The 13,265-nt window shown below is 37.2% G+C and overlaps 1 protein-coding gene across 1 annotated transcript; it reads left to right on the top strand.

Annotated features, from left to right (window-relative positions):
• The first annotated feature begins 2,770 nt into the window (after positions 1 to 2,770).
• Positions 2,771 to 9,188, top strand: LOC132626505 (uncharacterized). The gene is made up of 3 exons (XM_060341420.1): positions 2,771 to 3,199; positions 7,702 to 7,846; positions 8,756 to 9,188. The coding sequence occupies exons 1-3, from the start codon at positions 3,159 to 3,161 to the stop codon at positions 8,897 to 8,899; spliced, it is 330 nt and encodes a 109-aa protein (XP_060197403.1). The 5' UTR covers positions 2,771 to 3,158; the 3' UTR covers positions 8,900 to 9,188.
• The last annotated feature ends 4,077 nt before the right edge of the window (positions 9,189 to 13,265 follow it).

Genomic DNA, 13,265 nt, shown 5'->3' with positions numbered 1-13,265 from the left:
TTTGCAAGTTGTAGGTTCTGACCCTATTCTATACAACAAAAAGTTGTACGCTAACTTATATGTAAGTTGTATGTTTTGATCAAATTTATATATAATATAAAGCTAGGCAATAGAAAAGTGATGTGACACCTCTCTATGGCCTATAAACTCATTTATCTTTTTTCTCTTTTTTTTTTGGCCTTTTTCCTATTTTTCTCATTTATATGCTATGCAAAAAACTCAAAATACTCATTAAACTCTCTTAATTATGTTAAATGTGCTTAAGTTTTTTTCCTTCCAGAGATGAATGTTGCAACCATTAATGAAAATAATTGTGGAAATTGAACTCTAACGTTCTTAAATTGTACTTGGCTGTTAAATCAAATTAATAATAGCCTATAATTATGTCCTTCCTCATTGTTAAATACTATTTATCTCCTCTCCTAAAACTCCTCTACTTCCCTTGTGTTACGTTACATTTTCGTAGTGAAATGTAGTAGTACTTAAGGTAGTAATTGTTGGTATCTCCATGGTATGTATTCTCATATATTTGGTGCTGCAAATTTTTTACAATTCACAACATTACTCTCTTCCTGGAAAGGCCATTGCAATTTCAACTGCTCTCATGTTGACCGTTATTACATATTTTATGCAAACTCTTAATTAAACATGACCAGCCAAGAGTGTGAATCAACACTCACGAAATGGACAGGAAAAACAACACTAGCACAGATCTCGCAGAGGTCTTACGGTGATTACACCTGCAAAGTTGTAGCCTTGATATTTGAGAATTAGATTATGTATATATTATGCTGCAAGTTACATGTCCATTTTATATCCGCCTATATTGCTTGACTCTTCTTGGTTGGCATCGACAGTTTCGAGAGATTTGAGGGGGAGGGAAATAGGATTGGCTAGGGTGGGGGGTTGTAAGTTTTGTATAGAATCAAATTTGAAAAGTAGTTTTCTTAAGCTTGTAAGTGTTTAAGCATATAAAAGAAACGACCCTTAGTTTTTTGGAGTAATTTGTAGTAGATTTCGTAAGGTACCTTCTTATTTACTCCAACACATTGACAATTGATGCTTGATTTCAAACCCCGGCCTCTCCGGCACTAAGGAGCCGTTTGGACATAATTTCATCTCATGGGATGAAATCATGAGATAAAATCATGTTTGGACATGCAATTTGGATTTCTTAAGTTGCACTATTTTTTATAAATATAAAAACCCCACAAGTTGTGAAAACCATCAAAATTGTCTCAATTCTTATACAATATTACCAAATGAGTAAATCATAGTTCATAATAAAATTAATACGCAGCTAGAAGGCCTTTCTAAAAAATACAACATCAATTGATCAAATTTTAGTTCAATAAAAAGGAAAATTTAACATGAATAGTAATGTAACTACTCTTTAATGTAATCTTCCCCATGGTAAACATGATTGGTAAATATATTTTACCAGCTTGCAAATTAATATTTAATACAAATGGTTGGTAAACATGATTGATAAATATATCTACCAACTTATGAGTCTTTTTTTACAAAATATAAATGTATGGATCAAATTTTACATTTATATTTTTTGAAATCGTGATTTCAATTCCAAATCATGCTTTTTTGGATGATTTGAGATTTCATCTCATGAGATGAAATCAGAGATGAAATCGCATGTCCAAACGCCTACTAACTGTTATTACTACATCAATGTATACGTGCATTTAGTATGTACATTGCAATTTAATTGGCAACGAATGCTTGATTTTGGTTAGTTTTTCATTGGTTGATATCATAATGAACTTTCATTGAGTTCTTTTTCAATTCTACTTCTCTCAACTTTTTGCAATATTTTCTTTTTTCTTATCTCATTTTTATTTGATTGTCTCGTATTTTATTGAGACAACGTGTCAGAAACTTTATTTTCTGAAATTTTGCATCTAATTAAATTATGACAAACATATTGGGAAGAAGATAAATATATTTAATAGTTAAAGTTAAAGTTAAGAAAGACCGGCAAAGGACATGCAGTAGGACGAAGAAGCTTTGTAATCATAGAGTAGCTTGGCTTATAACTGATTTAGAAGGTTAGTCTAACAACCTAATAGAGACGTTTGTAAACAAGCATCACAAGTGTATGATCAAATTAAAACATGAGAATACATAGGCGTAAGAAACATATCACTCCAAATCCGAAAAAAACAAAAGTAAGCAGATAAATAACCCATCATCAATTATTCTACTATGTAAGAGTAATTGTCTTCATAAGTCTATGCTTCGTGAAATTTCTGTATTCCCAAAATAGCCATTTGATTCAAATTTCAAGGTATGACTTATTTCTCGAATGTTATTTTCATTTGCCTTAAAAGAACTTAATATATTAAAGTATAATTAAGCAGTATAACAGTAATCTTTGACAGAGCTAATTTAAAGAGGTCAAAAACTCCAGTACCTCTACTAACTCAAAGCTCAATTATTCCACATTAATGAAGGTAGTAACATCCTCTGGAAAATTCATCGTGTTATCCGTGAAGATAAACTATTTAAGCTTGTGATTTAATCATTTATAAAATTAAAAAAATTGTATGCATATTGAGATTTTTTTAATCTCCTCAATCTTGACTACTTTCACAATAAAGAAATTTTATAATTCAGTTTGTTACTTTACCCCGCAAAGCACGGTCATATACACTAGTTTTTTTTTATATATAATTTTGGGGCCCGCCTGGGCATTTTTTTTAGTAATAAAGCAAAGTCCAACAATAAAGACTGAGCCCAAAACACGGCCTAGCCCCAAAAAAATCCTAAAATAACATCCTCATACACTAGAAGTCAAAAAACAGATTAGGAAAGTAAATATTTGAAGGGCAAAAGCCCTATTTCCATTTGTTGTCCACTGAAGCTCCAAGCTTCAACTATGGCTGCTCGTCCATCTTCTTCTTCGTTCTGCTCTCATTTCTTCCTCTAATGATGAAAATTCGTTCTGAAGAGAAGAGTATTGATTCCTGCCGTGTATCTCATCCTTTTTTTGCTTCATTTGGCTCCGTGTAAGCTGCTTTCCTTTTCCCTTTTTTCCCAATTTGTTATGTATTTGTTGTGATTGAAGTCTCTTACTTCCTGGATCTTGCATATTTGTACATGTATGCCGTGGTTCCTGAGTTTCTGCTCCAGTTCTCCCTTCCATGATGAAGCTTTGTTGCTGCTGTTGGAGATATTTCCGGAGGTATGCAAATTCTGGTTCTTTTTGCTTCCTCTTAAATTCGCATCTATTTACAAGTAGCTCTAAGGTATGGAATCTGAGATTTATCACTGTTGATAATCTTTCGTAGCTCAATCTCTAAACTCATGAATGTTTGACAATTAATAGAGCCTCTATCAAGTGCAAAATTAGCTAATGCATCTGCCATCTTATTTCCTTCTCGATAGATATGTGTGTATATGCATTGCTTGTCCTCTACTAGCTGCTTTATCCTTTCAATGTACTCCACTATGCTCCAAGGTGGCTTCCACTCATCATTTAAGATCTTTTGCAAAATTAATGAGTCTGTTTGGATAATGATTTACCTCCTCTGAGTCATTTCACACCACTTCAGTGCCTCCCATATTGCTATTGCTTCTGCTTTTGTGTTAGTGATGTACCCTAATTCTTCTGCTTGAGCATGAATAATATCTCCCTCTTCATTTCTAGCACAGAACCATATGGCCCTCTGCCTGGATTGCCCCTAGATGCACCATATGTATTACATATTATCCAGTCTCTAGGGGGCGGTTGCCAGATGACCTTAGTAATCTTCACTCTAGGTTTATATCCTTCCATTAACTGTATTAGTTCATCCCATCTATTAGGAACATTGTGAATAGAAGGATTTCTCACCTAGACCAATCTCTGGATAGTAGAATATGCTTGAAAAATGCATCTCCACACTAATTTCCTCTCCCCATGTTTATAAGCATTCCTCCTCTTCCACAATTCCCATATAATTACAGCGGGCATAGCTTGAAATATTGGTTTAAGCCAGCTGTTAGCTGGCTCACTCCACCATTTCACTATGATTTGCTGCAATTGTAAACCTTCAATATTAATACCTACAAAAGAAGAGAAAAAGGACCAAGTCCTGTAAGTAGAAAAAGATTTAGCAAAAAGATGTTGAGCTGTCTCCTCCCTATGATTTGAACAGCACCAGTATCTTGATGCTAGATTGATGTGCAGACTCTTCAAAACTTCATCTATTGGTATCTTGAATTTCCAACATCTCCACATGAAGAATGAGATCTTGAAAGGAAGTCCCTTAATCCAAATATTCTTGTATACAACATTTTCCTGTCCCCTTACTCTTAGATATTCCCAAGCTGATTTAACTGACAATTGCCCTTTGTTACTCAAAATCCACCATGGAACATCTTCCCCCTCCTGTTCACCTAGTGGCTTTATAGTATCCAAGATATGTTGTACTATCTCCCCAGAAACCAAACTTTGTAACTTTTGTTCATCCCACTTCCCATCCTTGACCACCTCATGCACATTCTGAATTGAATCATCATAAGTACCCCCCCCCCCCCCCCCCCCCCCCCCCCGTAACATAATAAAAAGGCCCTAATCCAGTCCAATTGTCATACCAGAAAAGAAAATTTCCTTTCTTCACTTGCCACCAAATATTATATTCTATTATATCTCTGGCCTGCAACATTTTTTTCCAATTCTGTGACCCATATTTCCCTTGAGAAACAACTGAATTAACCTTCTTGCAATACTTGTTACTCATGAAAGCACTACATAAGCATGGAGTAGTCTTAAAGTTCCACCAAATCTTACAATATAATGCCATGGACACATCATGTAGTGACCTAAATCCCAAACCACCCTCCTTCTCAGGAATACATAAATGTATCCATGATGACCAGTGTCTACATCTTTCCCCCACTGTATTGCTCCAGAAGAATTGAGCAAAAATCTTGTGAATTTGTCTAATCACCCCAACTGGTGGATTTAGTGCAGATAACAAATGAACAGGCATTCCTTGTAGTATATGTTTTATCAAAACAGCCCTGCCCACAAAGGATAGCATCTTCCCCTTCCAAGCTTGCAATCTGTTCATGATTTTGGTTATAATAGAATTATAGAACTCAATCTTCCTCCTACTATAGAAAATAGGGCACCCTAGATATGTAAATGGAAACTCCTTTCTATTCATTCCAGTCAGCACCTCAACTGTCACGTTAATATCATTAGTGATTGAATGATGTAAATATACAAAACTCTTTTCCTTATTAATCTTCTGACCTGATGCTTTCTCATACTTACCTAACACGTCCATTATCAACTAAAGATACTGAACATCAGCTGATGAAAATATGATTATATCATCTGCATAAGATAAATGATTTACCTTAGGGCTCCATTTAGGTAGACCAAAACCTTTAAACTGTGGAATTTGATGTAGATGATTCAAATTTTTTGTCAACACCTCTGCTATTAGGATAAATAGTGTAGGAAATAAAGGGTCCCCTTGCTTTACCCCACTGGATGATTGAAAGAAACCATGTTGTTTCCCATTAATCAAAACTGAGTACCAATTATTGTTAACAATTCTGAACACCATATCCACCACCATATATGAGAAACCCATTTTCCTCATCACCTTTGTTAGGAAAAGCAAAGAAACCCTGACGTATGCCTTTGCCATATCCAATTTCATCACCACATTAGCAGCTTTGGTTCTCAACCTAATATCAGATACAATTTCTTGTGTTAACAAAATATTCTCCATAATACTCCTTCCCTTAACAAAACCAGCTTGATTTAGAGAAATCAAATCTGGCTGAACATCCTTCATCCTTTCATGAATAAGTCTTGAGAAAATCTTATTCACAAAATTGCTCAAACTAATAGGCCTCATATTTGAAAAGGTATTAATGATATCCTTTTTAGGTAGTAAGACCAAATTAGTATGAGTAATGAATTTAGGCAGTTCAACACCACAGTAAAAAGCAATCATCATATTAGTAACATCCTCTCCTATAATATCCCAGCACTTCTGAAAGAAAATACCAGTGAAACCATCAAGTCCTCCAGCACTTTCTCCATTCAAGCTAAAAACAACATTCCTAACTTTCTCCTCTGTTGGTATTGCTGTGATCCAATTATTTTGATATTCTGAAATCATACATGGTACATGATCTAGAATTTCAAAATTAGTTGGATCCTCCTCCTTGGTAAATTGATTTTTGAATAAATCTACTGCTTCAGTTGCTATTCCCTCTGACTCCTCTATCCAGATTCCATCGCTATCTTGTATTCTCTTTATTTGCAATCTCCTTCTCCTTCTCCTTCCTTGTACATATGAATGGAAAAATTTAGTATTTCTGTCCCCCTCATCAAACTATTGCATTCCTGCCTTTTGTTTCCAAAATTGCTCCTCTATGTGTAAATATCTGTTAAGATCAGCCTACACTCTATGTAACCTGTCTCTATTGGTAGGAGTAGGCTGTAGCTCAAATTGAATCTCATGCACCTTTATCACATCTTCCAATGCCTCAATTTCTTGAAAAATATTCCCATAAGTATTTCTACTTCACTGAACCAAGGAAGCTTTAACTTTTTTCAACTTATGATGAAATAAAATAAAGGGATCAGCCATAAAATCTGCATGCCAACTTGTCCTCACTGTCTCCCGAAAAGATTTATGCTTTACCCAGAAATTAAGAAACCTAAAGGACTTCTTTATATGCTCAGTGTTTCCTTTATAAGTTATAAGCAAAGGGGCATGATCAGACCCTCTTCTGATTAGATGCTGAACTTCAATATTAGGATACAAACTTTGAAGGGTCTGATTCCCTAAACATCTGTCCAACCTCTTAAAAATGCAATCCTCTCCACTTTGCCCATTCCACCATGTGTATCTGCTTCCTTTGAATCCCAAATCTTGTATCCCACAGCTTTGTATACATGAGATAAAGTCCTGTATCTCATCTATACTTACTGGGAGTCCTCCATATTTCTCTTCTTCAGAAACAATGACATTAAAATCACCCCCCACCATCCATGGTTTATCAACTCTGCTTGCAAATTCTTCCAGACTATCCCATAAGTCCAATCTTTCCTTTTGAGTACATTTATCATAGACCACTGTTACAATCAAATCCTCCTGCATCCCTTGATTTTTAAGCTTGATAGTAAGATGATGGACATGGTCCAACAGTACTTCCACCTCAAACATATCATCTACAAATGCCCAAATCTTCCCTGATGTATTTAGCAAAGCAGTACTCATGTTTAATCTTCTCCTGTACCCTTCTATTTTCTCAACTTCTTGAAATGGCTCTAGCAATCCAATAAAACCAAACTGGTACTGTAAATGCATTTTAGCTAACCTTTGAAAAACTTCCATTGTATTGGCAGACCTAATGTTCCAAATCATAGCATTCATAGGGAAACATTAGGTTTAGAACATGAACTTCTAGTTTGATACCTTGTTCCTGGTGGAACACTGGTTTCTCTTTTTTTCTTTCCTCTCCCAATGCCCTTTTGATATTTTTGGTGATAGATCTCCTTGCCTTATTGCTGATTGCAAGTTTTGTTCCAAGTTCTGACCATCCAAATCCCTTTTTCTCTCTATATCCCTGCTACTCTGCTTCTGTTCTTGCTGCACCTGTGTGATCAATTGCTTGTTATGATTGCTCTCTTTATCTGATTTGTTATGCTTTACTAACTATCTTGTTTTGCAGGTTGGAAAATATCTTCTCCATCCTGCCATGTGTCCCATTTAATGACATTCCCCCCCTCCCCCCCCCCCCTCCCCCCCCCCCCTCCAATGATTCTTGGCTGATATGTGTGCTCCCTCCTTCTCTGTTGTTGCTACTTGAAATACAGGTATGTTCTTTTACTCCATTTTTCCCTTTACTTTCTAGTGTCTTCATTATCCCCTCTTTTGTGATTTCATGTGCCCTGCTCTCCTTTTCATTTTCTTTTGGTATGCTTCTTTCTGCTTTACTTATCCCCTCTAAAGTATTTTCTATTACTGTATCCTCACTTCTACTTTGTACCTCTTCTCCTGAAAAATTGTCTTCCTTACTCTTCATAGTGCAATTTTGTTCTTCTTCTCTATTCTTTCCCTTATCCTCCTTTTGTTTTTGTGGTTCTGTTCTGGTCTCTCCCTTATCCTCATTTTGCTTTTGTATCCCAGTTGCTGTGTTTTTAGGATAAATGTTCTCTGTCCATTCTTTGGTATGGATTTATCTGTGCTCAGCTTCTGCCCCCTGTTCTTGTTCTTGTTCATCATCCTCCTTAGACAAAACATCAAAGCCATTATTCGTTTTCACTGTCCTGTCTTCTTTCATATTGTTCTCCTTTCCCACTTCTGCTATTATAATCCCAGACTTATCCTTGATATATTTGTTATGTCTCCTCTTCATCCATTCTTTCTTTCCCTGATAGTTTCATCCCTCTTTATTGGTTTCTTTCTTTTGTTGTATTTCTACTTCTGCAGCCTGATTCTTATTCATTTCCTCTCTGAACTGTTTTTCCAAATCAGGATTTAAACTCCTGCATTCCTTTTCCCCATGACCTTGCAGCTGCAATGTTTACAATATTTAGGCAGAAAGTCATAATTGATCTTAACCCATTTTGATTTACTTTCCCCAGTCTCCTCATTGATTTCTGCTACATTTATTCTGCTAGGGTGTTTTGCTAATAGAACAATTTGCACTTTTACCTTAGCACAACTAGGCCTTGTCCTATTTGCTATTGCTAAATCTACTGTTAATGGCTTTCCTACTGCAGATGCCATGGAAAAAACAGCTTCTAGGAGGGAGCTCTGGAAAGCTGATCCAAGCAACTGCAATTGATGTTTCCTCATCAGGCTTGAACCATGGATCCCAAATTAAAGGTCTCATCTGGCATTACCAGTCACGTACTTTAAGATAATAGGCTGGAGTGGACATCATCTTCACATAATCTTCCAGAAGAGACAATCTAATTAAGATATATCTCTCATCAATCAAACTTATTGTAGCTCTACCCTTTATTCCGCATTGAATCGGGATAATGTCTCTTAATTGTTTCATGTCAATTATGTCATATGAAAACTTCCCTAGGACTGCATATTGTAGATCTTCCTTTATAATCATCTGTTGTACTTCTTTAGAGTTCCATGCTATGTAGGGTTCTCCATCTATGAACTGGACTGTTTTCAATGGGATATTGATTTGTTGTGTGTTTTCTGTTGAATGAATGGTTTTAAGTAGGTTGGCATATTTGGTTTGGTTGGTATTTGTCACGACCCAACCCCGTGGGCCGCGACCAGTGCCCTAGCTGGGCACCTATACGTACCCGATACCCAAATTAGCATATTATCAGAATAATATTATAATAATATTAGTGGATGCCACAGAATTTATCAGAAAAAGCAGACTTGGCACACATAGGCCGATAAGGCCATCATAGAACAAAGTATCCCAAACATATGTACAGAACCCACACAGATGTATCCACAGACCTCTACAGAACATATCATAATCATAAGACGGGACAGGGCCCCGTCATACCCTGAACAAAGTACATATCCAGATAGCAGTGACAGACTGTACCAAAAGATGGGCTCTGTAGAAGAGAGCGCCCCAAAATAGCAGAAATGGGATCCTAAACGTGCGGATCAGCAAACCTGTCGTCCGTACTTGCGCGGCATGAAAACTCAGCCCCCGAAGAAAGGGGGTCAGTACGAAATATGTACTGAATATGTAAAGCGAAATCACAGAAGTCAAATCATAATGATTATAGAAAATGGGTACAAAATCCAGAGTGTCAAATGCATATTTCCAAATCAGACAGAATGTGTACAGAAACATATGTCATATCATATCCGATCCCTGCCACGGGACTCGGCAGACAGAACGTGGTCACCCTCCCGACACTGGTGCCACAATACAGAGGAATCAGAAAAGGGGGCGTGGCCTCGTATCATAAAATGTCATATCAGAATGGCCATAACAGATCAGATCAGAATAGGCGGACATGGCACATCATACTCCACAGACCCATGTACGCGTATACCTGCCCCCTCACATCGGGGCGCGGCGAACAATGCAGAGAATTACGCTTGACAACATATCCTGGCCTGGGCTCAGTGTGGGAAACATTGGGACATCCACGAATGGAGTAGTGAGAGACTAATGCAATTTAAAAATATAATAAATGTTTTCAAAGACTCGATGAAGCGTATCAACGACAAACAAATCCAATGGGGTCGGACGGAATCATAATAAATGTATTTCGGATATCATAATAAATTACAGAAGTATAACTTTCCCGAAGTCATTCCGAGTGTCAAAATAATTTATAATATTTAACAGAATATTTAAAATAATATTCGTTAAGCGATTAGTAGGGTAATTAAAACATTTCTTTCAAAAATCGCTTAAAAAGGAAGCTTTAACACATTAGGGGCAAAACCGTAAATAGCGGGCCCGCCTTGGGACAAACAAGGCGGCGGGCTCAAATTGTGCCCTCTAAGCATATAGTATCACCTAAAAAGGTTATACAAACATTCTATGACTTTCTGAATAATTTAGAGCAAAATTGCATAATTTCAGAAAAAGCGTATCAAAATGGTTCAATTCTACTGAAGGAAAAACTGAAATTTTATCTTGCGGATTCCGAGGGCCAAGAGGTCCTTCGAGGCCCGGATCCGACCCTAACACACTAGGGGCATGCCAAGGGAAGAATTGGGGTTGCTTTACATACCTTTCGCGCTCCTTAAGCCTTTCCAAACTCACTTCCCGTTTCGTCGAAAAACTGCAATTGGTCAAGTTTACCAATTGTGAATTATTAATGCCATTATTTCAACTTTAAGCATATTTGGCTACCGAAATTTCGGCAGCACTTCCCCTATACATATGACACCCCGAGAATTCAACTCGGCTATAAATCATCAACAACAACCCAAACGACAACAACAATATCAACAATGAACATTAAAAACACAAATATCCTTCAACTAGTCATTTTTCTCACAAGTTGACATAATCTTCAATTCAACCCAACTTTCAACTAAGATCAATAATTTCATATTCAACAACCATCATGATCATCACCATATAGTTCTAGAAACATTTCATATCGTTTTCCTTAAGATATACACTCGATATACGTGATATACAATCTTCCGCCAAAATCATAACTTATGCAAAACATCAAATCTTTGGCATACAACTTCATAACAAATTTCCAACTTCCAAATTCATCAACCATAATCATAATTCACATCTTAACAACTTCATTTCCATAATATCACAAAATTATTCTAAAGTGACATAATCATCTATATTCCAACTTCAACCAAAATTCATTCAACTTTCATTCCCAATATAATTTCCATCATAACCACAACTAGAATGCAACATAAAATTCAACTCATATATGTATACAACATATATACACCCATGGCTACATATATATATACATACCCACTTTGCAAACTTCCTTATTTCCATAATTTCTACTCATTTCCACATACCACAACATAAACAAACCTTCATAACATAAGAAAAAGGAATTGATTCTTACCTTTTTCTACAAACTTCTTCACTTGAACAAGTTGTCAACTTGAAGAAATAAGTGCTCCTTCTTCCAAAACAATTACACCAAGTTGTAGAGGACACTTAATTTAGTAGGAATTCAACAAGAAAATAATTTTAGAGGCAAGATTTTGAGGGGTGATTTTTCTATGGCCAAACCCGAAATGCCCTCTTTTTGTTCTTGTTTTTCTCTTGTTTTTCCTCCTATTCTTTCTCTTGAAAGTTCTATGGAATTTGGATGATTAAGTGGTCTTTTATTCATTGACCACATGACTTAATTCCATGGGCTTGGATCCTTTTTATGGACCATGGCCGAATGGCTCCTCACTTGGGCCTGAATTGTTTTTCATTTATTTGGGCCAACTCGGTTGGTCCCGAGTTAGGCCTAGCCCACTGACCTTTCGACCTTAAAACGTTCATATCTCCTTGTACCGACGTCACCTGGGAACCCACGACCTATGGATGGAAAGCTAATTCAATTATCTACAACTTCTATTTCAAGGTATTTTCGAAATTCCAAACTTACAATACAGTTTTCGCCCCCCAAAGTCAGGTCACCCGAAAACGTTTTCTTAAAAATATTCGTTTGGAGGGTCTCCACTTTGATTTGGTCCAAAGGTACTTCATGAGTTGTGTTTAACTTTACATATGTGATTCATATGACTTTTCAGATGTTCCAAAAAAAAATCTCGGTATGTGGGCCCCACCCCAGCAGATGCTCCGAGGTTCAAAAATACGGGATATAACATCCTCCCCCCTTTAGAACATTCGTCCTCGAATGTTAAATTAATCTCATAGGGTTTGAAAATACTTTGGGGGAGTTCATGTTTACAGACATCACATATGACACACGATTGATATTGGAATAAATTAAAGCAGGGATTTAAGGTTACCTGTGGGTATAGAGAACAAATGAGGATATTTCTTCTTCATTTCCTCTTCGGCCTCCCATGTCATTTCCTCCCTATTATCGTTCCGCCACAGTACCTTAACAGAGGCTACATCTTTATTCCGAAGCCTCCTTACCTGACGATCCAAAATAGATACGGGCTGCTCCTCGTACGATAGTTGCTCCGTCACCTGAATATCATCAGCAGGAAATATTCTAGAAGGGTCACCGACGCATTTACGAAGCATAGAGACATGAAATACCGGATGTACCGCTTCCAAATCAGATGGCAAATCTAGCTCATAGGCGACATTTCCAGTTTTTCGAACAATCTGATAAGGCCCAATATAACGCGGACTGAGCTTACCCTTTCTGCCGAACCGCATCACGCCTTTCATAGGCGATACCTTCAGGAATACCCAATCGCCTACCTGAAACTCCAACGGTCGACGCCGTTTATCCGCGTATGACTTCTGTCGACTCTGGGCTGCCAACAGTCGCTCCCGAATAAGTTTTACCTTGTCCACGGCCTGCTGGACCATATCTGGGCCAATCAACTCTGACTCGCCAATATCAAACCAGCCAATCGGCGATCTGCATTTCCTGCCATATAGAGCCTCGTACGGAGCCATCCGGATGCTGGAATGGTAACTGTTATTATATGCAAACTCAATCAATGGCAAGTGATCATCCCAGCTGCCTCTGAAATCAATAACGCAGGCCCGCAACATATCCCCCAGCGCCTGTATAGTGCGCTCGGCCTGTCCGTCGCTCTGAGGATGAAAGGTTGTGCTCAGACTCACCTGAGTCCCTAGACCCTCCTGAAACG

This window comes from Lycium barbarum, chromosome 2 (genome assembly GCF_019175385.1).
Source record: "Lycium barbarum isolate Lr01 chromosome 2, ASM1917538v2, whole genome shotgun sequence".
Lineage (NCBI taxonomy): Eukaryota > Viridiplantae > Streptophyta > Magnoliopsida > Solanales > Solanaceae > Lycium > Lycium barbarum.
Note: the sequence above shows the minus strand (reverse complement) of the source record. Positions and strands in the feature narration are given on the sequence as shown.